General features: G+C 44.8%; 1 protein-coding gene across 1 annotated transcript in view; it reads right to left on the reverse strand.

The window, feature by feature from the left end:
• The window catches only part of dnah5l (dynein, axonemal, heavy chain 5 like), a 76,305-nt gene that overhangs the window by 32,350 nt on the left and 20,343 nt on the right, over positions 1-23,612 (reverse strand). The window contains exons 13-44 of the mRNA XM_082970631.1: positions 21,721-21,840; positions 21,345-21,546; positions 20,614-20,709; positions 20,315-20,488; positions 19,642-19,731; positions 19,140-19,295; positions 18,623-18,762; positions 18,256-18,407; positions 17,774-17,981; positions 17,409-17,496; positions 17,107-17,230; positions 16,732-16,901; positions 16,414-16,506; positions 15,814-16,017; positions 15,505-15,585; positions 15,011-15,415; positions 14,018-14,136; positions 13,796-13,932; positions 13,497-13,659; positions 13,244-13,355; positions 13,030-13,158; positions 12,744-12,943; positions 12,154-12,307; positions 11,751-12,017; positions 7,163-7,291; positions 6,709-6,924; positions 6,048-6,194; positions 5,534-5,706; positions 3,134-3,312; positions 2,670-2,857; positions 1,851-2,045; positions 170-304 (exon numbers count right to left, since the gene is read on the reverse strand). Coding sequence (XP_082826757.1) covers positions 170-304; positions 1,851-2,045; positions 2,670-2,857; positions 3,134-3,312; positions 5,534-5,706; positions 6,048-6,194; positions 6,709-6,924; positions 7,163-7,291; positions 11,751-12,017; positions 12,154-12,307; positions 12,744-12,943; positions 13,030-13,158; positions 13,244-13,355; positions 13,497-13,659; positions 13,796-13,932; positions 14,018-14,136; positions 15,011-15,415; positions 15,505-15,585; positions 15,814-16,017; positions 16,414-16,506; positions 16,732-16,901; positions 17,107-17,230; positions 17,409-17,496; positions 17,774-17,981; positions 18,256-18,407; positions 18,623-18,762; positions 19,140-19,295; positions 19,642-19,731; positions 20,315-20,488; positions 20,614-20,709; positions 21,345-21,546; positions 21,721-21,840 — 5,146 coding nt within the window. The remainder of the gene's footprint in view (positions 1-169; positions 305-1,850; positions 2,046-2,669; positions 2,858-3,133; positions 3,313-5,533; positions 5,707-6,047; positions 6,195-6,708; positions 6,925-7,162; positions 7,292-11,750; positions 12,018-12,153; positions 12,308-12,743; positions 12,944-13,029; positions 13,159-13,243; positions 13,356-13,496; positions 13,660-13,795; positions 13,933-14,017; positions 14,137-15,010; positions 15,416-15,504; positions 15,586-15,813; positions 16,018-16,413; positions 16,507-16,731; positions 16,902-17,106; positions 17,231-17,408; positions 17,497-17,773; positions 17,982-18,255; positions 18,408-18,622; positions 18,763-19,139; positions 19,296-19,641; positions 19,732-20,314; positions 20,489-20,613; positions 20,710-21,344; positions 21,547-21,720; positions 21,841-23,612) is intronic.

The following is a 23,612-nucleotide window of genomic DNA, read 5'->3' on the forward strand; positions in this document are numbered from 1 at the left end:
CAGAGACACAGGGATTTTGTTCATTTTTTTACCATAACAAATGTAAATCATTCATGTGAATTCATAAAATCATTGAGGATGACACAAATTCAGATACTTCTAGTTTCAGTGTGAAGGATAAAGGTGAAGTACCACTTGGATTGTAGGGTAGAAGAAAACTTGACTGTACCAGTTTGGAGAGGTTCATGTCGCGCAGCACCCGCATCACTACCGTTTTCTCTGGCTCAGTGGGGTTGGACCTCTTCACTGAACCCAGTGTCCTCAACACTGACAAGATGTTCCTTAGCCCAAAGTCATAGTGGACCTTGAAGAGCATGTGAGAGGAGACATTTATAATCAATCTGACTGGTGACCAAAGTTTTTGATAAGGATTGATTACAAGTGTGTACTGTCTATGGTGCTACTGTGACATTTTGACCTTTTTTTATTTTATTTTATTTCACCTTTATTTGACCAGGTAGGATAGTTAAGAACAAGTTCTCAATTTACAACTGCGACCTGGCCAAGATAAAGTAAAACAGTGCGACACAAACAACAACACAGAGTTACACATGGAATAAACAAGTCAATAATTCAATAGAAAAAGTCTATATACAGTGTGTGCAAATGAGGTAGGATAAGGGAGGTAAGGCAATAAATAGGCCATAGTGGCGAAATAATTACAATATAGCAATTAAACACTGGAGTAATAGATGTGCAGAAGATGAATGTGCAAGTAGAGATACTGGGGTGCAAAGGAACAAAATAAATAAATAAAAGTATGGGGATGGGATTGTTGGATGGGCTATTTACAGATGGGCTATGTACAGGTGAAGTGATCTGTGAGCTGCTCTGACAGCTGGTGCTTAAAGTTAATGAGGGAGATATGAGTCTCCAGCTTCAGTGATTTTTGCAGTTTGTTCCAGTCATAGGCAGCAGAGAACTGGAAGGAAAGGCGGCCAAAGTAGGAATTGGCTTTGGGGGTGACCAGTGAAATATACCTGCTGGAGTGCGTGCTATGGGTGGGTGCTGCTATGGTGACCAGTGAGCTGAGATAAGGCGGGGCTTTACCTAGCAAAGACTTATAGATGACCTGGAGCCAGTGGGTTTGGCGGCGAATATGAAGCGAGGGCCAGCCAACGAGAGCATACAGGTTGCAGTGGTAGGTAGATATGGGGCTTTGGTGACAAAACGGATGGCACTGTGATAGACTGCATCCAATTTGCTGAGTAGAGTGTTGGAGGCTATTTTGTAAATGACATCGCGAATCGGTAGGATAGTCAGTTTTACGAGGGTATGTTTGGCAGCATGAGTGAAGGATGCTTTTGTTGCGAAATAGGAAGCCGATTCTAGATTTAATTTTGGATTGGAGATGCTTAATGTGAGTCTGGAAGGAGAGTTTACAGTCTAACCAGACACCTAGGTATTTGTAGTTGTCCACATATTCTAAGTCAGAACCGTCCAGAGTAGTGAAGCTGGACGGGCGGGCTGATGCGGGCAGCGATCAGTTGAAGAGCATGCATTTAGTTTTACTAGCATTTAAGAGCAGTTGGAGGCCACGGAAGGAGAGATGTATGGCTTTGAAGCTCGTCTGGAGGTTAGTTAACACAGTGTCCAAAGAAGGGCCAGAAGTATACAGAATGGTGTCGTCTGCGTAGAGGTGGATCAGAGAATCACCAGCAGCAAGAGCGACATCATTGATGTATACAGAGAAGAGAGTCGGCCGAGAATTGAACCCTGTGGCACCCCCATAGGGACTACCAGAGGTCCGGACAACATGCCCTCCGATTTGACACGCTGAACTCTGTCTGAGAAGTAGTTGGTGAACCAGGCGAGGCAGTCATTTGAGAAACCAACCACCTTGATATTACCTGCTTGGAGAGCTGCTCTTCACACAGCTTGTACAGGGTGTAGAACTTGCGGCTGAGGACTTGGTTGTCACGGAAACCAGCGCTGGCTAGCTTCACCCTCATGATGATGGCTCTGTCTGGAACCATCATGGCCACCGTACGGAACTGGATCTTCAGGTTTTCTGGAAGCTCCTGGCGGCCAGCATATCCAGGGTTCTGCCATTTGAGAAGACCAGTAGAACAGAGATAATAGGAGACATAACATTGACAATTGACTCAAGAAGGGATTAAGTAAACCAAGGGGCCTCCCGAGTGGTGCAGCAGTCTAAGGCACTGCATTGAAGACCTGGGTTCGATCCCTGGCTGTATCACAACCGACTGTGATCGGAAGTCCCATAGGGCGCCTCACAATTGGTCCAGCGTCGCCCGGGTTAGGGGAGGGTTTGGCAGGGGGGGGCTTTACTTGGCTCATCGCGCTCTAGCAACTCCTTGTGGTGGGCCGGGGGCCTGCAGGCTGACCTCAGTCGTCAGGTGAACAGTGTTTTCTCCTACACATTGGTGCGGCTGGCTTCCGGGTTAAGCGGGCGGGTATTAGGAAGCGGGGTTTGGCGGGTCATGTTTCGGAGGATGCATGACTCAACCTTCACCTCCCGAGCACATTGGGGAGTTGCAGCGATGAGACAAGATCGAAATTGGGGTGAAAAATGTTATTTAAAAAAATAAGAGTGTACAAACCACACTAAATCATGTCTAGTAAATCTTCCTTTCACAGTTGGTATTTGAACCTTACATGCATGTAGCACAATGTTAGTGAAAATGTGAAATGTGATATTCTCTCACCATGGTTAAGAAGATGCCAAACTCTCTGTCCATTTCCACCAAGTCCCCATCCGTGAAGATAAACTGTGTCTTCTTGTTCTTTTTGCACTGCAACACTATATAGATCTGCTGGGCTGCTACTGACAGGACAGGGAGCTCGATGCGGTTGAACTCATCGAAGCAGCCCCACGCACCTGACTGAGCCAAACCTACAGATAACGTTTGCTCTCCGTTTATACCCTTTATGTACTCTGCATAATTCCATATGCTATGGTGGTTATTTTTAGGAAATGCTTCATTTAAAGGGGCCGTACAATACATATGTCTTTGTGACACATTTAGTAAAACCCTCATAACCTCTTCATGTGTGTCAGAGCAACATTCATAACAATGTTTTATGAGTATTGACAGATCATATTTAGCTTTGATTAATTGTCAAGTCAGAGACCTTTCCATGTTATCTCCCCATGGACAAGCTTTAGTACCTTTATAGATTCGTCCTAGCCCTCTATAGTCCATCTGGTCAGAGCAGTTGAAGACGACAACGTACTTCCCCAGGCAACGGCCCATGTCTTTGGTGGTCTCGGTCTTACCAGTGCCAGCCGGCCCTGCCGGGGCTCCGCCCATACTCATACCCAGGGCCTGGGACAGGGTGATGTAACACCTAGTGGAGTCCGAACATGTCAGTCATCATTGTGCTGATGGTCAAATCAAATCAAACTTCATTAGTCACATGCGCAGAATACAACAAGTGTAGACTACCGTGAAATGCTTACTTATAAGCCCTTAACCCAACAGTGCATTTCAAGAAGAGTTAAGAAAATATTTACCAAGTACACTAAAATAAAAAGTAATAATAAAAAGTAACACAATAAGAATAACAATAACGAGGCTATATACAGGGGGCACCGGTACCGAGTCAGTGTGTGAGGGCACAGGTTAGTTGAGGTAATTTGTACATGTAGGTGGGGGTGAAGTGACTATGCATAGATAATAAACAGCGAGTAGCAGCAATGTACAAAAGGGGGGGGGGGGGGGGTCAATATAAATTGTCCGGTGGCGATTTTATTAATTGTTCAACAGTCTAATGGCTTGGGGGTAGAAGCTGTTGAGGAGCCTTTTGGTCTTAAACTTGGCACTCCAGTACCGCTTGCCGTGCGGTAGCAGAGAAAACAGTCTGGAGTCTCTGACAATTTTATGGGCTTTCCTCTGACACTGCCTATTGTATATGTCCTGGATGGCAGGAAGCTTGGCACCAGTGATGTAGTGGGCCGTACGCACTACCCTCTGTAGCGCCTTATGGTCAGATGCCGAGCTGTTGCCATACCAGGCGATGATGCAACCGGTCAGGGAGCTCTCAATGGTGCAGCTGTAGAACCTTTTGAGGATCTGGGGACCCATTCCAAATCTTTTCAGTCTCCTGAGGGGGAAAAAGTTTTGTCGTGCCCTCTTCACGACTGCTGTGGTATGTTTGGACCATGATTGATTGTTGGTGATGTGGACACCAAGGAACTTGAAACTCGACCTGCTCCACTACAGCCCCGATCCAGATGTTAATGGGGGCCTGTTCGGCCCACCTTTTCCTGTAGTCCACGATCAACTCCTTTGTCTTGCTCACATTGAGGGAGAGGTTGTTGTCCTGGCACCACACTGCCAGTTCTCTGACCTCCTCCCTATAGGCTGTCTCATCGTTGTCAGTGATCAGGCCTACCACTGTTGTGTCGTCAGCAAACTTAATGACGGTGTTGGAGTCGTGTTTGGCTACGCAGTCGTGGGTGAACAGGGAATACAGGAGGGGACTAAGTACAGTGTTAAGAATCAGTGTGGCAGACGTGTTGTTACCTACTCTTACCACATGGGGGCGGCCCGTCAGGAAGTCCAGGATCCAGTTGCAGAGGAAGGTGTTTAGTCCCAGAGTCCTTAGCTTAGTGATGAGCTTCGTAGGCACTATAGTGTTGAACGCTGAGCTGTAGTCAATGAACAGCTTTCTCACATAGGTGTTCCTTTCGTCCAGGTGAGAAAGGGCAGTGTGGAGTGCAATTTAGATTGCGTCATCTGTGGATCTGTTGGGGTGGTATGCGAATTGGAGTGGGTCTAGGGTGTCCGGGAGGATGCTGTTGATGTGAGCCATGACCAGCCTTTCAAAGCACTTCATGGCTACCGACGCCTTGAAAGCGGCTGCTCTAGCCTTTAGCTCGATGCGGATGTTGCCTATAATCCATGGCTTCTGGTTGGGATATGTACGTACAGTCGCTGTAGGGACGATGTCGTCGATGCACTTATTGATGAACCCGATGACTGAGGTGGTGTCCTCCTCAATGCCATTGGATGAATCCCGGAACATATTCCAGTCTGTGCTAGCAAAACAGTCCTGTAGTGTAGCATCTGCGTCATCTTACCACTTCTGTATCAAGCGAGTCACTGGTACTTCCTGCTTTAGTTTTTGCTTGTAAGCAGGAATCAGGAGGATAGAATTATGGTCAGATTTGCCAAATGGAGGGCGAGGGAGAGCTTTGTATGCATCTCTGTGTGTGGAGTAAAGGTGGTCTAGGATTTTTTTTCTCTGGTTGCACATGTAACATACTGGTAAAAATGTGGTAAAACTGATTTAAGTTTGCTTAGTTGTTGCAACAAACCCATACTTGCAATGGGATAAGATCTTTTCAGCCGTATTGTCTGCGCCGGTATGCATTACAGTAGATATCTTAGATCTGGTTTCCCAGAGATTTCTCCTGAATCATCATTGAATATGCTTTTTTGACCAGACTCGGCTTAATCTGTGCTTTGGGAATCTGCCCATAATATGTCCCAGTAAGACAATAACACTATAATACAAGCAGGAGTTTCAGAGTAGATAGAATACCATTAGTGTAATTATTAAAGACCTGTCAGTGAGAGGGGTGATGACCAGTCTGTCGGTACAGCCCAGGTATTCATTGCAGTAGCTAAACTCCACGTCAGTGATCTGGATTATGCATCTGTCCTTGTCCTCGATGAAGTAGAAGCGGGATTGCTTCTGCCACTCAAAGTCTAATGTCGATCGGATGTTCATTCGCACCTGAGTGATATTGGGATGTGGATTTAGTCATGGATTACGTTTATATAGTATAACCAGAGGGAGACTCATGCAAAGCTTAATAAGATACCTTATGAAATGCCCAGTGAATATTCTAGAGGTTGTTCATGGAAAATGTGCCCCCTTTCTTACTGAAAAATAGGTTGTATAAATGTTGCATTGAAAAGAAAATATGGCATTCCAATATCTTACTATTGCGGGGCTTTTGCAAAAAACACTATAAGGCTTCTAAGATAATGAATACATCAACTTGTATGTGGTTGGGGTTAAGTCTTATCAAAAATATGCAGGGTTCTTTGAAAAAATGGAAAAGGGACGCTCACCAGGTCGTCGAATATGTCTTTCTGATGCACATGGATGGTGATCAGAGTCTCATACTTGGTGCGTTCATTCCTGGTCAATTCTCGAGTGGTCATATCAATCAGCTCGTTCAGGATATCCCCAAACTTTTGATTGGTAGTTTGCATGATCTGTGCAATCAAGTCAAGAAGTAAGAAGAAGAGATTATTCAACAACGTATCCACACAATCAAATTTTAGAAATAAAGCTACTTCTTGTCTAGAGGTGAAGATTCTGGCTCCCGAGTGGTGCAATGGCCTAAGGCACTGCATCTCAGTGCTAGAGGCGTCACTACAGACCCTGGTTGGATTCCAGGCTGTATTACAACCGGCCTTGATTGGGAGTCCCATAGGGCGGCGCACAATTGGCCCAGCGTCGTTCGGGTTAAGGTTCGGCCAGGGTAGGCCGTCATTGTAAATAAGAATTTGTTCTTAACTGACTTGCCTAGTTAAATAAAGGTTAAAAATAATAATAATGCAATTCCCTTTCAGGTACAGTATAACCACATTCTACAATATATACTTTGCCCAGTATAATAGCACCAATGGAATGGTCCCAAAAGTGGATGCTCCAAGCTAAATCAAGCACACCTCAAATACTTGCAAGTATCTTACATGTACAGTAGTTGAATGCCCAGATTGTTACCTTTTTGTCTCCCTTGCTGAACCCCAGGGCTTCCTCTGCATCCCTGGTCCAGATCATCTGGATGCCCAGCAGACCCACTTGGGCTGGGAACACAGACTGGAACTCCACCAGCTTTAGTCCTGCGTCACTGATGGACATGTGAGCCTGACGGATAATGCCATGGATGGTCTTCCTCACTCTGTCCAGCAAGAGCCCCAGCCAGGCTTCCACATTTCCCTATCGGACACCATCAGAGGACAATGTTCAGTAATGGATCTGGGCCTCATGATTAGTCTACCAATGAACATATAAAATAGATGGATGATCAGGAATCAAAGCAGAATGGCTTTTTATTATGGGAATAAGAAACGTTCATTTTGTATTGAAACGTATCTGAACAGCAATGCCAAATGTGAGTCACGCATTGAGGAGCATTGCCTTCAACTCAGCAGTGTGTACAGTAGGTTAAGTGTACCTGAGCTAAAACAGGTTCAGACAAGTCTACTGTCTCTCCCTCCTGGGACTGGAAGCTTAGGATCTGGTCATAGTTCTTATCATGGAAAACCACACAGTTCACATTGTCGAAAAGACTCAGCAGATGAGCCTGTACCCAAAGGAGAAGACAAGTTACAGTTTGAGAGAGGTTTAATTTGTGATAATGACAAATGATAGAACTAGAACCTCACTACATTTGATTGATTTTGATTGATTTCATTTTATGCAGTCAAAAAACATCATGCAGACTGCACAGTTACACATTGAAACAATAGTTAAAACACCAAGCAATTAATACATGTGGACACCCCTTCAAATTAGTGGTTTCGGCTATAGCAGCCACACCCGTTGCTGCAGGTGCTTAAGCTTAACTTTCTGAACATTCGAGACGTGTAGTCCACTTGTCATTCCAATCTCCTTTGCAATCTCCTTTGCATTAGCGTAGCCTCTTCTGTAGCCTGTCAACTATGTGTCTGTCTATCCCTGTTCTCTCCCCTCTGCACAGGCCACACAAACGCTTCACACCGCGTGGCCGCTGCCACTCTAACCTGGTGGTCCCAGCGGCACGACCCACGTGGAGTTCCAGGTCTCCGGCAGCCTCTGGAACTGCCGGCCTGCGGCCAACAAGGCAGAGTTCATCTCAGCCTATGCTACTCTCCAGTCCCTCGACTTCTTGGCACTGACAGAAACATGGATTACCACAGATAACACTGCTACTCCTACTGCTCTCTCCTCGTCTGCCCACGTGTTCTCGCATACCCCGAGAGCATCTAGCCAGCGGGGTGGTGGCACTGGAATCCTCATCTCTCCCAAGTGGACATTCTCTCTTTCTCCCCTGACCCATCTGTCTATCTCCTCATTTGAATTCCATGCTGTCACAGTTACCAGCCCTTTCAAGCTTAACATCCTTATCATTTATCGCCCTCCAGGTTCCCTTGGAGAGTTCATCAATGAGCTTGACGTCTTGATAAGTTCCTTTCCTGAGGATGGCTCACCTCTCACAGTTCTGGGTGACTTTAACCTCCCCACGTCTACCTTTGACTCATTCCTCTCTGCCTCCTTCTTTCCACTCCTCTCCTCTTTTGACCTCACCCTCTCACCTTCCCCCCTACTCACAAGGCAGGCAATACGCTTGACCTCATCTTTACTAGATTCTGTTCGTCCACTAATCTCATTGCAACTCCCCTCCAAGTCTCCGACCACTACCTTGTATCCTTTTCCCTCTCGCTCTCATCCAACACCTCTCACTCTGCCCCTACTCGGATGGTATTGTGCCGTCCCAACCTTCGCTCTCTCTCTCCCGCTACTCTCTCCTCTTCCATCCTATCATCTCTTCCCTCTGCTCAAACCTTCTCCAACCTATCCCCTGATTCTGCCTCCTCAACCCTCCTCTCCTCCCTTTCTGCATCCTTTGATTCTCTATGTCCCCTATCCTCCAGGCCGGCTCGGTCCTCCCCTCCTGCTCCGTGGCTCGACGACTCATTGCGAGCTCACAGAACATGTCTCCGGGCAGCCGAGCGGAAATGGAGGAAAACTCGCCTCCCTGCGGACCTGGCATCCTTTCACTCCCTCCTCTCTACATTTTCCTCTTCTGTCTCTGCTACCACTCTAAATTCCAAGCATCTGCCTCTAACCCTAGGAAGCTCTTTGCCACCTTCTCCTCCCTCCTGAATCCTCCTCCCCCTCCCCCCCCCCTCCTCCCTCTCTGCTGATGACTTCGTCAACCATTTTGAAAAGAAGGTCGACGACATCCGATCCTCGTTAGCTAAGTCAAACGACACCGCTGGTCCTGCTCACACTGCCCTACCCTGTGCTTTGACCTCTTTCTCCCCTCTCTCTCCAGATGAAATCTCGCGTCTTGTGACGGCCGGCCGCCCAACAACCTGCCCGCTTGACCCTCCTCCTCCTCCTCCTCTCTTCTCCAGACCATTTCCGGAGACCTTCTCCCTTACCTCACCTCGCTCATCAACTCATCCTTGACCGCTGGCTACGTCCCTTCCGTCTTCAAGAGAGCGAGAGTTGCACCCCTTCTGAAAAAACCTACACTCGATCCCTCCGATGTCAACAACTACAGACCAGTATCCCTTCTTTCTTTTCTCTCCAAAACTCTTGAACGTGCCGTCCTTGGCCAGCTCTCCTGCTATCTCTCTCAGAATGACCTTCTTGATTCAAATCAGTCAGGTTTCAAGACTGGTCATTCAACTGAGACTGCTCTTCTCTGTGTCACGGAGGCTCTCCGCACTGCTAAAGCTAACTCTCTCTCCTCTGCTCTCATCCTCCTAGACCTATCTGCTGCCTTTGATACTGTGAACCATCAGATCCTCCTCTCCACCCTCTCCGAGTTGGGCATCTCCGGCGCGGCCCACGCTTGGATTGCGTCCTACCTGACAGGTCGCTCCTACCAGGTGGCGTGGCGAGAATCTGTCTCCACACCACGTGCTCTCACCACTGGTGTCCCCCAGGGCTCTGTTCTAGGCCCTCTCCTATTCTCGCTATACACCAAGTCACTTGGCTCTGTCATATTCTCACATGGTCTCTCCTATCATTGCTATGCAGATGACACACAATTAATCTTCTCCTTTCCCCCTTCTGATAACCAGGTGGCGAATCGCATCTCTGCATGTCTGGCAGACATATTAGTGTGGATGACGGATCACCACCTCAAGCTGAACCTCGGCAAGACGGAGCTGCTCTTCCTCCCGGGGAAGGACTGCCTGTTCCATGATCTCGCCATCACGGTTGACAACTCCATTGTGTCCTCCTCCCAGAGTGCTAAGAACCTTGGCGTGACCCTGGACAACACCCTGTCGTTCTCTACTAACATCAAGGTGGTGACCCGATCCTGTAGGTTCATGCTCTACAACATTCGCAGAGTACGACCCTGCCTCACACAGGAAGTGGCGCAGGTCCTAATCCAGGCACTTGTCATCTCCCGTCTGGATTACTGCAACTCGCTGTTGGCTGGGCTCCCTGCCTGTGCCATTAAACCCCTACAACTCATCCAGAACGCCGCAGCCCGTCTGGTGTTCAACCTTCCCAAGTTCTCTCACGTCACCCCGCTCCTCCGCTCTCTCCACTGGCTTCCAGTTGAAGCTCGCATCAGCTACAAGACCATGGTGCTTGCCTACGGAGCTGTGAGGGGAACGGCACCTCCGTACCTTCAGGCTCTGATCAGGCCCTACACCCAAACAAGGGCACTGCGTTCATCCACCTCTGGCCTGCTCGCCTCCCTACCTCTGAAGAAGCACAGTTCCCGCTCAGCCCAGTCAAAACTGTTCGCTGCTCTGGCACCCCAATGGTGGAACAAGCTCCCTCACGACGCCAGGACAGCGGAGTCAATCACCACCTTCCGGAGACACCTGAAACCCCACCTCTTTAAGGAATACCTAGGATAGGATAAAGTAATCCTTCTAACCCCCCCTCCCCTTAAAAGATTTAGATGCACTATTGTAAAGTGGTTGTTCCACTGGATATCATAAGGTGAATGCACCAATTTGTAAGTCACTCTGGATAAGAGCGTCTGCTAAATGACTTAAATGTAAAAATGTAAATGTTAATGTATAAAATCGAGCACACAGCCATGCAATCTCCATAGACAAACATTGACAGCAGAATGGCCTTACTGAAGAAGGAAAGGGATACCTAGTCAGTTATACAACTGAATGAATTCCACTGAAATGTGTCTTCCGCATTTAACCCAACCCGTCTGAATCAGAGAGGTGCGGGGGGCTGCCTTACTCAACATCCATGTCATCAGTGCCTGTGGAACAGTGGGTTAACTACACTGGGGTAGGAGGCAGATTCGGAATTTTGGATGAAATGCGTGCCCAAATTAAACTGCCTGCTACTCAGGCCCAGAAGCTAGGATATGCATATACTTGGTAGATTTGAAAAGAAAACACTCTACAGTTTCCAAAACTGTTAAAATAATGTCTGTGAGTATAACAGAACTGATATGGCAAGCGAAAACCTGAGGAAAATCCATCCAGGAAGTACTATTATTTTGAAAGGCTGTTTTTCCATTGAAAGCCTATCCACCATACAAAGACTTAGGACCCAGTTCACGATCTCTATGGCTTTTTCTACATGTGACCAGTCTTTAGGCATTGTTTCAGGCTTTTACTCTGAAAAATGAGGGAGATACAGCACTTTCAATGAGTGGACAGTGGAAATTTCCAGACACGAGTCCTGCGCGTGATTGGGAGCGCACCTTTCTTGTTTTTCCTTTTCTATTGACGAAGCTTTTGTCCGGTTTAAATATTATTGATTATTTATGACAAAAACAACCTGAGGATTGATTTTAAACATCGTTTGACATGTTTCTATGAACTTTTATTGTACTTTTTTGACTTTTTGTCTGGGTGTTGAGAGTGCGCTTTGTGCCTTTGGATTACTGAGGTTTTTGGACATAAAGAGGGACATTATTATGACCAGGTGTCCACATACTTTTGGCATGGTAGTGTATCTATGGTATCTATGGCCATACCAGACATGGAGAAACAGTAGAAGAAAATGTTGCCCTAACGTAACCCAGCCATAGAATGTTTTTAGTTTGTCCAGTCCAGTACCTGTATGGTGTGGGAGTCTGAGGCCTGTCCCAGGATCTCCAGTAGAGCAGGGTCGGAGACAAAGAAGAACCGAGGGAACACAAGCCTCTTCTTCTCCAGATAGCCGCTCAGAGACTTCTGACACACCTCCAGCTGCTCCAGAAGATGGGGCAACAGCTGGCTGAGGGTCTCATCCCCCACACAGCACTGCACCACACCTGTCACCTCGTGGGCTCGCTGCATGATCTTCTGCCAGGACTTGTCAATGTTCTGGAACCTCTTGGCTTCCTATATGGGACAGATTTAGTGGCCATATCCTTACTTGAGTAGCCTGGAATCCACACTAAGTTCCAATTGAATCCACATTCAAGTGAAACAATAGTGAATCAACAGGTAAACAGGGCATGGTTCAGCTTGTTCTGACCTGGGGCAGCTGCTTAGCGATATCCCCTCCGACAAATACGGCCTCCAGGTAGATCCACAGGTTCTGAACCGTCAACCATTTCTCTATGACCTCAGTGGTGTTAGACAGCTTCAGCACCCACTGCTGGATGGAAGGCTTGAATGGGGCATTATACCTGGGAAAGTATAATTTCACACATGTACAGTGGGTATTAATGCACGTGTGAATTGGAAATGTGTTTTTTGTTGCATATCCCTGAGACACCCTTGGAGAGTGGGGTCACGGCCAGAGTCTGCCATTATTAACAGTGACCTTGGAGCAATTAGGGTTAAATGCCTTGCTCAAGGGCACAGATAGATTTTTCACCTTGTCGGGTCAGGGATTCGAAATAGCAACCTTTCGGTTATTGGCCCAATTCTCAAACCGCTACGCTACCTGCCGCTCAACCGCTATGCTACCTGCCGCCATCGACAACTATCTGTATGGTCACCTAGAAGAGATACAGTAAACATTGAATTTAATTCTGAATTAATGTCTGATTACTAATAATATGGTACCTGGGTTCGAAACCCAGTTGATCAAATCAGACATGAGGGTGTGGTGGTACCTACCGGTTGCTCATGAGCGAGGCCAGCACCATCAGACTGTCCTCCATGAGGGCCACCTTCTCTGCAGTGTCAGTACCCTTCAGTAGCAGTTCCCCCCGGTTCCTGAAGGGGGCGAAGGTGAGCGTGTGACTGCTCCACTCTGCCACTACGTCTTTCAGTTTGGCCTCAATGTCCCTCTCCTTCACCGCGCTGATGCACACATCCTGTCCAGATAAACACAGTACGCCTAATTCTATTTTACAAGTATATTGTTTGCCCATTTTGGTGAGGTGATTTGGTGACATAGTACCTCAATATCCTCTTTGTATTTGAGCAGTGGTGCCTCCATGATGTTTCTGAGGGCAAAGCTCTCCGACTCCACCTCAAAGATATGACCTGTGAGGTCACTCAGGCGGCTCCAATGCCTGGACATCATCGCCTGAAAGGGAGAGGGGATTGAAAGGGACAAACTTCAGGAAAAGCAATATGAGTTGTAGATGATTAAATTAAAGGTATTGTTTCACCTTGTTAGCCATCATGTAAAGTAGGGGGCACGTCTCGTTGAAGTCATCGATTGTCTTCTTCAGGTCACTAAAGGCTTGCCACTCCTTCAACGCCTTGGGAAGTTTCCGGATTCTTATGGAAAGTGGAAAAATAGAGTAATCACAATGTTCACAAGGATTAGTCAGCAACTCAATTTGAACTGTTATCTATCGTTTAGATTATTTTCCAATACAGCATATTGACATGTACATATCACAGTCCATGGGATTCTACCTGTTCTGGAAATCCTGCAGTTCATTGTTGATCTTGTCTATGTTTAGGTCAGCCCATTGGATATCATAGTAACTAGTGACACTTTCAGTGACAGAGTTGTAGAGCGTGTAAAGTTTCGACAAAAGACCCAGCTCTCTTTTAATTCTCTGAAGATCGGGATATTCTGTTAATGAGAGATATTAGCCATATTAGCCTAGTCCTGAATCTCCATTGAATGTGTTTTGAAGTCCAAGGATATGTAAAATATGGGTCCAGGAAACAGTGTATTTCAATATGGATATGAATGTGAGAATAGTCACCGTTAACTGAGAGGCCGAATAGCTCCTCCCCTCCAGAGTAGGTAACATATTTTCTCCACAGCTCATTGAACTGGGCCTGGAAGCTCTGCAGTCTGTCGCTGGCTTCATCTGGGGTCAACCCCTCCACTCCAGGGCCACTTGATGAACATAAAACATGTGGATTACAGGAATCTATCAACTATTGAGCAAAATGTCTGAATGGAAAAGATAACTGTATTCTACCTTTTGTCATAATCTGAGTAGTAGATCTGGACAGAGTTCTGGAAGGTCTCCACCCCTGACAGTAGGTCTGCCTTCATGGCAGGTTGAATCTTCACCAGGGTGTTTTGGGTTTCCATCACCTTTTGATGGACAGTGAGTGAGACATCTCACTTGCTCCTTTTTTCTGATTAATTTACAGTTAATGAACTAAGCAGACCAGACCAAGCTGCTAAATCATTGGTGCCTATGGGAGAGCCAGCCCTTAAAGGTCCAATGCAGCCGTTATATATCTCAATATCAAATAAATTCTGGGTAACAATTAAATACCTTACTGTGATTGTTTTCAATTAAAATGGTCAAGCTGGCAGAGAGGTTTGGAACTCTTTATCTTTAGTCTAACTAATTTACTGCCTGGTGATGACACCAGGCAGGCCAAAAATCCATCCTACTTAAAGATGTGGACGTTTCAGGCGGTCTTATCAAACAGCTCTTACACTAAAGGGCATTATCATAATTCTCACCATTTCACAGTATTATTCCAACTGCATGGTGTGTAAATATATAAATATAAAACCAAGGAAAATCATGTTTTTGAATGCACTGGGCCTTACAGCAGACAGGAACCGTGACATAAATAAAAATGGTAAACGGCCTTCATTTATCCACCATCATTGACTCATACTCGAGAGAGAGAGAGCAAGAAGGGCATGTTCATCACATACTCAGTGGTTTGCTGCCCTCTACTGCCACATGTACAGAATATATATCTTGGTTGGCTGCAACAACTACCACAGTCGATGTATGTGAGTCTTAAACTTTGTCAAATTCCAAATTCCTTTTCTTATATTTTGCCTCAGTGGATTACAAGATGAATGACAAGCCATGCAGAAATCAAGAGAATGTTTGGCATCAGAAACCACACTCCACACAGGACAAGTGAATAGAGGAACAATAAAATGTCAGGTGAGAAAACGTGACATGTGAAATACATGACAGGTTTCATTTTCCACCCACCAGTGCATTGAGGTTCCTCCAGGCGTACGTCAGCCCGTCCACCTTCTCAGCATTCCCGTCGCTGAAGATCAACTCGTGGCGGTTGAGCAGGGCAAATGACTCCTCCACGGGGCCGATGGTGGCATCTATCCGGATCTCTGCCTCTCTGACCTCTCGGAGAGAGGCCATGGCTCCCCTAACGTCCTCCAGGTCTTCGACAGGCCTCTGGAGCCTCTTGGTCAGGCCGTCCACAAAGGAGTAGATGTCGGCCATGTCGGCTGAGGCCTGGCTGTTCAGCGCAGCTCCAAAGGCCCGTTTCCAGGCACGGCACTCCTGGGTCAGGGAGAGCTTAAGGTGGTCTGTGTGGAACAGGACTGAACCCACAGTGCAGGAGGCTGGCAAGTCTTCAATCTGAGCTTCCATTTTCTGCATGAGGTGAGCAAGTAACACATCAAACAGATCAAAATCTAATGACACCCATCCAATATGTAAAACAATGAGTGAATGTCACTAACAGAGTAGGAGGAAATCTGAGTGCTGAACGCTGGGAGGGATGGACTGGTCTCCAGGAAGGTTTTCACTTCCTCCTCTGGGTCCTGGGGAGAACAATACGAGTCATGTTATATAAATCCGAACGGTCGAATATGATCAAATCATATCAAATCATTGTATACAGTACATCAATTCATCGACATTGTGTCTCTCTCTTTCACTCTTGGCTTCGTACATCCTGGCTCTGGTAGAACTTGAATACTAACGGATCATTCAAAGATGATGCCACCAGCATTCTTTTATGTATCGCTAACATTTCCAGCCCAGCAGACCTGATTCCACAGGGTGGAGAAGTGATGGAACTCCTGCAGTACGTCCTCGGCCTCGGTCCTGAGGGAGGACACGATGGAACCCAGCTGGATGACGGCCTTGGTGACGTCCTTGTGCTCGGCCAGCTGCCGGTCCAGGGGCTTGAGGACCAGCTGCTTGGTCAGGGGGCCGTCGTCCCCAGCGTCCCTCACTGCAGCCTGCTCTGCCTGGGGAGGGGCACAGGGAAAGACCCCAATTTGGATCACTTCTTACATTCAATTTCTGAACAATATTTAAGGTAGGAATAATTATAAGAAAACAATATGATAGTAATACCATTCAGGAATCTTTAGTTGAATTATTTTATTTATTTATTCCACCTTTATTTAACCAGATAAGTCAATTGAGAACCAATTCTCATTTACAAGACGACCCGGCCAACAGTGAATATGACAACACACAATACCACTAAAAATAAATAAAACACACTATATGGAGAAAAGGTACAAATTCATCAAATATACAACAATAAGAAATATTCACAGTGGGTTAGAGCAGAAAAGTCCAAGGCAACACCGCAGACGTAATAAGCAGCAGATACATCGACCAGATAGCAAGCATACCTGAAGCTGCTTGTGATGTAGATGGGAAAATGTCCATAGTGGGATTTCTGTAGCCATTGACAGCACAATGCTCACAACTTTGTTGACAGTACTCTGTGAGACACAAGCAAGGGACAAAAACAGAGGACAATGCCACCATACTATGTGATTTATCAGTGGAAAATAATTGAATATTGAAGAGATAGCAATAAACACACTAATGTGTATATTCACAACATAAAATAGACTTAAATATATATATTTTCCATTAATCTTTTCTATCCAATTTGCCAACAAACTTTGATTGTGGACTATTTCTTTAAATGTGTCAAGGAGTACCTGGATATCCTCCAGACTGGGCTTGAGGACGATGTTGGGAATGGCCAGCTGAATAGAGGCCTTGAAGAGAGGAACCTGGACCTGTGGTCGACTCAGGTACGAGGATGACTGGTACTTGGAACTCGCCACATGAAGCCTTCGCCTCAGAGAATCAAGGGATGACCTTGTAGCTATGAAAATGTAAATGATTATAGGAAAACATACGTCAGTTTAGGGCAGTTTTGGTACTCAGTCAAAAGCAACTAACTATTATTACCAATGTGTATTGTTTTCATTAAATTGTTGCATTTGAATTAATGTCTTGGTTTGATTAAAACAGAGTTGATCCCAACCCCGACGACCTCACATAGGTAAAAGAACAATCGGAAATCTCACCTTTGACCAGGGCCTCTGTGTTCCTCTGGCACAGTTGAGCCATCAGGTTGTAAAAGCAACAGGCTAGACATGACTGACAGCGTGTCTTCTGTTTAGCATCCGGGTGTAGACACTGGAGAGACCCCTGGATCAGAGAACACTGAGGCGTTATACAAATGCTCTATCATTGTTGACAGGTGTAGTTGTGCGTTTACTGCTAATGTAACAGAGGTGGTTTCTTGAACCACACTTGTGTGAAAAGTAACTTTGTCCCGAGACCTGAAAACTTGCGCTGTTCCCCCGAGTCAGTCACACTAACCCACCTCTAGGTTGACTACTTCTGCTGGCGTCATCCTCTTTTTCAGCTCATCAGTCATCTCGTACATAGACATTTCCACTTGTTTACTTTGGCTGCAGTGAAACCAAGATAAACAGCTGAAGTGAAACTGAGCAAACGTTTCAAACAATGATACCCTGTTGATTTGATCAATGATGCTGTTGTTGGTAATGGTAATAGAGAGACGATTACTCTGAAAACACCAATCATTTATTTTCCTTTGTCTGTTGGTCACTTGTTGCAAGTCCATATCAAACCATGTAATGACACTAAGATTTCACATATTGGACTAACCCAACATCGGCATAATTGACCTTTCTGTATAATTTGTAGAGCTCAGTCAGCACTCACACGCTCAGTGCCTTCCCAGCAGACCTCACAGTGTCCTCAGCTTGGCTATGAAAGTTTTGGGATGAAACGGGCATATCCTCGGGCAGCACCAGCAGGGCAGTGGATGACATGGCCTGTAGGATTCTCTCAATGCGACACTCCAGTGTATCCATGGCAACCTTTGCAACTTGCTCCAGTTCTTGCAGTACTCCATATACATTCTCTATGACTACAAGAAAATGACAGTCTGTTTGGTTAAGTCTGAATATTACTGAAAGAACACAATCCCGAATTCAATGCTTCAATCCAGCCCTGCAGTAACACACCTGATTCAGATATTTAACCCAATCATAATCCTCCTTATGGGTTATGATTAGCTAAATCAGGTGTATTACCTCAGGGTTGGAACAAACGCCTGCACACATACTGTACAAACGTCCCCAGGACTGGAATAGGAGAACCCTGTCGAATTTTACCAGTAAACTACAGAGTGTTTCTCTCACATCTGTCAGTGTTGAGTGATGTCCAGGAGAGAGTAGTGAGCCCTGGGGAGAGAGAGTTCTCCACGTGTCTGATGAAGGGCTGCATCAGGGGGAGGAGGATGGGAGGGATCCTGGATAAGACTGCTTCAAAGTCCTGCAGCATTTCCTGTAGCCTGGGACAAAGGGATTTCACTATTAAAACATCCTCTGTGATACCAAGGGCATTTTTGCTTCAACTTTTTTGCTTCAACTTCAAATAGACATGTATTGTACATTAGACCCATAGTCAACACCTGATCACCAAACCTGGTCCTGGGAGATACAGAGTGTTTTGGTTAAGTTCAACACTTGATTACTGAAGCACTTGATTCAATCAGTAATATCTCACCTGTTTTGCTGGGCCTTCAGCTCGACTTCTTTGGCACACATATTCAGGATCACCGTTGGGACGGCGATGCCAAGCTTATGCATGCACTTAGCCTCATGCAGAACCTCCAGGACCAAGGAGTCAAGATTAACATATATTGTCTGGGCAGACAAGAATCACAATATTGAAGGGTGAGTTAACAGAGAGAAATTGGAGAGGGTAGGCATGGCGGTTAAGAACGTTGGGCCAATAACGTAAAGGTTGCGGGTTCGAATCCACGAGCCAACTATGTGAAAAATCTGCTGATGAGTCCTTGAGCAAGGCACTTAACCCTCATTGCTCCTGTAAGTTGCTAAGGATAAGAGCGTCTGCTAAATTACAAAAATGTTAATGTAAATCTCAAATTTACGCTTATATAATGTTGACATTATGAAAAATAATGCAAGGTGTTGCCTAGTTCTATAGCTTTGGCCTCTAAGTAAAAGGCCATTGTCTGAATATAATGTCGACATTAGTGGCACTTTGGAATGGGCAGAACCTTTGTTTCTGGGTCTCTGACGAGCAGCGATGCATTCAGGCCGTGACGGCCCATCTCCACGGCTTGGCTCCAGCCTCTGTGGTACAGGAGCTCGTACTCAAGGAGAACGGCGGCCATCTTGTTATAGCTTCTGATCACCTTCCTCATCTCAGGGGTCTGCCAGACAAAAAGAGAAGCATGAGTCTCTGTAACAATATCTACACTAGCATAATGCTCAAAATGAAGCAATGTACTGGGCATGCATTCTAAACATAATGAGAGTATAGATGAAACTGTCTTTTTCTTTGGGGACCATACAAATTAGGTACTGTAGATATCACATTTCATTGATGTCACATTACATTTAATTTCCTTTGATTTGCTTCCCACACAAAAGTATGAATCCAAAAGACAAAAAAAGTGTCAACCCAAAGTATCACCCAAAGTATCACATCTACCTAATTTAAGGTTACATATGAAACAAAACAATTGAGGAAATGTTATTGAAATTGGAAAACACTACCTTTAGAATGTCCATTTTGTTTTTCAGGATAGACATAGGTAACTCAATCTTTCGGAATAGTTGCTGCGACCACATAATCTTCCCTGCAACCTGCCAGAGAGAGAAGCATTTTAAAACCTATGAAGACCAAAAATACTCTTGACATTCTGCATGTGCTGTCCGTGTTCTTCACACTGTATTTGTTAAGTATGCCTTAAATGTCTGAAAAGGGATAAATGCATTAGATCAGGGCTCTCCAACCCTGTTCCTGGAGAGCGACCCTCCTGTAGGTTTTCACTCCATCCCGGATTGTATCTAACCGGATTCATCTCATCAACCAGCTAATTATTATAATCAGATGTGAAAAAAATACAGGAGGGTTGCTCTCCAGGAACATGGTTGTAGAGCCCTGCATTAGATCCTATTTCATACAGGCTTTGACATTAACACCATAGTCACCCCACATCAAATATAACTGAGGAAGTGCTGCATAGCTCTATGGGCAGCCAGCAAATGTGTGAAATGTATTTTGCAGTAGCCACAGAGGTCTGAGTACATTATACTATAACAAAACAGTGAATGTGTAAGTTGAATGCTGGAAGAAAAACACATAATTCATCATGCTTTTATCATGAAATGCTACCAATTTGCTATGTGCAGCACATTTACGAAAAGTTGGACTACATGGACTCACAGGAGGCATGTTTCGAGGAATGGGAGGATTGTCCTTCTGCTTTTGATAGAGCTTCCTGACAAGCTCCAGGTCTCGGCTATAGCGCTGCAGTACTGCCATGTATTTGTCTGTGAGATCCAGCTGCTTACCGACGCCATTCTCAAACTTAGAGAGGAGGTCAAGCATTCGCTCAGTCTAATGGTAGAGAAAGAATTCAGCAAAGTGAAAGGTGACGAATCATCATAGAAACATGCTTTACATTTCGAGATTAGTTGGTACCCGTCGATGTCATAGAGACTTTTGGATCAGTGAGAACTCACGGTTAGTGACTGCTCAAACCAGGTCACTAGCAATGACTGGAGAGACTGGAAGAGGCCTTGGATCTGCAACTTGAACTCTGTGTAGTCACTGTCAAACTGAGCAAAGAGCAGGATCTGTAGCACTCGTACAATTCAGAGACAATTTAATACAACGCTTTTGATCAACTTAAAACCCTCACAGAAACCATTATATTACAATTTCATGGAGTTATGGCAGTTGTAATAGCCAGATTGATCAATTGGTATTATCGTCTGTTTTTACAACCAGCACTTCATCATACATTTGATATTAAGGACTCAATCATGGACACTCTCACTCTGTTTTCTGACTGGCTGCTTGCGCTGCTATTATTTGTTGCCTCTATCTGTCCATTTGGCTATTTAGTAGTGCTCTGCTACTTGTATTGTGGTCTGACACTTTGTCGTTTTCTCTTGTTCTGTTGTCTGCCCCTAACATTGTTTGTGCCATGGTGTTTGTTGCCATAGGACTCTCTTCATGTAGTGCGGCGATGCCTCTCTTGTCGTTATGTGCTTTGCTTCCATTGTCTGTCTGGTGATGTATCTGTACTGTTGCCAAGTGTCTTCCGTCTGTGTTTTATTTTTATCCCCGCCCCCTGCCCCACAGTAGGCGTTATGTCTCTTGCCAGGCAATCGTTGTAAATGCAATGTTTCTCTTAATTGACCTGCCTGGTAAAATATAGGTCAAATAAATAAATAAAATAAAATAGTACCTCCAACTTGCGGTGGTCAAGCACATTGTAGGTCTTGGACTTGGTGGTGGTCACAATGGTCTGATAGCGAACAAAGATCTTCTCGATCCCCTCCACTTTCATGTGTTGCAGAGATGCAAGGTCCTCCAAAATGGAGGCCATGTCTGCAATCTTCTCCAATCGCTTGCAGAATGTGTCAAATTTGCCAAAGATGTAATTCTCACTGCAGTGACACAGATGAAGTGTTTATTTGAGGTGCGCTCAATTAGTTTTTGAACTATTTTATTGGTAAAAAAAAAAAATGTTTTTACATGTCACTGAGAATAGGAAAAGATAAGCATAGGTAATTAACCCGGATCTAATTTCTCCAGCAAGCCTGCTTTTTAGTTTTGTTTACCTGAACTCAAACTGCTTGTCGCTGGGGTTGTCCCGAAGCTTCTCTCGCACCCTCTGGAAGCACAGCTGATACTCCTGGTTGAGCTGTGTGCATTCTCTGATCCTCCTCAACATCTCGTTTCTGAGAGGAGACATGCCGTAGACGTCCTTCAATAACACTGTTTCATATGCTAACAAATAAGGCATAGAAATCCTTCCAAAGTGTGAATAATATAATTATACTATAATGTTTATTTCGCAATAGTTGCTTGGCACAGTCGTAGGTTTACTTTACTTAAGCACAATGTTTTTAAACATACCCTCACGTGCATCACCATAATTGTTGATTAGTTGGAAGCTAAAATGTAAAATGAACTGCTTTCATTTGAATTTCCTCTAGAATAGACAAATGTACTTATGAATGAAGCAACATTTTTCAGAGTAGATTTGTCCTGAAATATGAGCATAGTACTGCAGTTTACAGAGTCTTGAGTTGGAAAGCAGGGCCACTTTCTGCAAGAAGTTATTGGGTGACTTGTAATATTGCTTGCATACCATGACTGTGCTGAAAAATTGCCTGCATCCCTAATTCAATCTCAGAGGCTTACTTACTTTACGGAAATAGGTCGAAACGGTTTTATAGCTGCAGTTTGTTAGATTGCAAAATAAATCAATATTTTTCATTCAGGGTTTAATTTGTCTCACATGGAGATCGATTAATATGGGGTATATTTATGTGTATAATGTGGTATAATTATGGCATACAGTATATATACAGTGGCAAGAAAAGATATGTGAACCCTTTGGAATTTCCTGGATTTCTGCATAAATTGGTCATAAAATTTGATCTGATCTTCATCTAAGTCACAACAATAGACAAACACAGTGTGCTTAAACTAATAACACACAAATTATTGTATTTTTCTTGTCTATATTGAATACATAATTTCAACTTTCACAGTGTAGGTTGGAAAAAGTATGTGAACCCTTGGATTTAATAACTGGTTGACCCTCCTTTTTGCAGCAATAACCTCAACCGAACATACAGTTTTCTTGCCACCGTGTGTGTGTGTGTGTGTGTATATATATATATATACACAGTTGAAGTCGGAAGTTTACATACACCTTAGCCAAATACATTTAAACTCAGTTTCACAATTCCTGACATTTAATCCTAGTAAAGATTCCCTGTCTTAGGTCAGTTAGGATCACCACTTTATTTTAAGAATGTGAAACGTCAGAATAATAGTAGATGATTTATTTCAGCTTTAATCTCTTTCATCACATTCCCAGTGGTTCAGAAGTTTACATACACTCAATTAGTATTTGGTAGCATTGCCTTTAAATTGTTTAACTTGGGTCAAACGTTTTGGGTAGCCTTCCACAAGCTTCCCACAATAAGTTGGGTGAATTTTGGCCCATTCCTTCTGACAGGGCTTGTGTAACTGAATTAGGTTTGTAGGCCTCCTTGCTCGCATACACTTTCACTTCTGCCCACAAATGTTCTAACAGGATTGAGGTCAGGGCTTTGTGATGGCCACTTCAATACCTTGACTTTGTTGTCCTTAATCCATTTTGCCACAACTTTGGAAGTATGCTTGAGGTCATTGTTCATTTGGAAGACCCATTTGTGACCAAGCTTTACCTTCCTAACTGATGTCTTGAGATGTTGCTTCAATATATCAACATAATTTTCTTGCCTCATGATGCCATCTATTTTGTGAAGTGCACCAGTCCCTCCTGCAGCAAAGCACCCCCACAACATGATGCTGCCACCCCCATGCTTCACAGTTGGGATGGTGTTCTTTCGGCTTGCAAGCCTCCCCCTTTTTCCTCCAAAGATAACAATGGTCATTATTGCCAAACAGTTCTATTTTTGTTTCATCAGACCAGAGTACATTTCTCCAAAAAGTA

This window comes from Salmo salar, chromosome 29, assembly GCF_965601325.2.
Source record: "Salmo salar chromosome 29, fSalSal1, whole genome shotgun sequence".
NCBI lineage: Eukaryota > Metazoa > Chordata > Actinopteri > Salmoniformes > Salmonidae > Salmo > Salmo salar.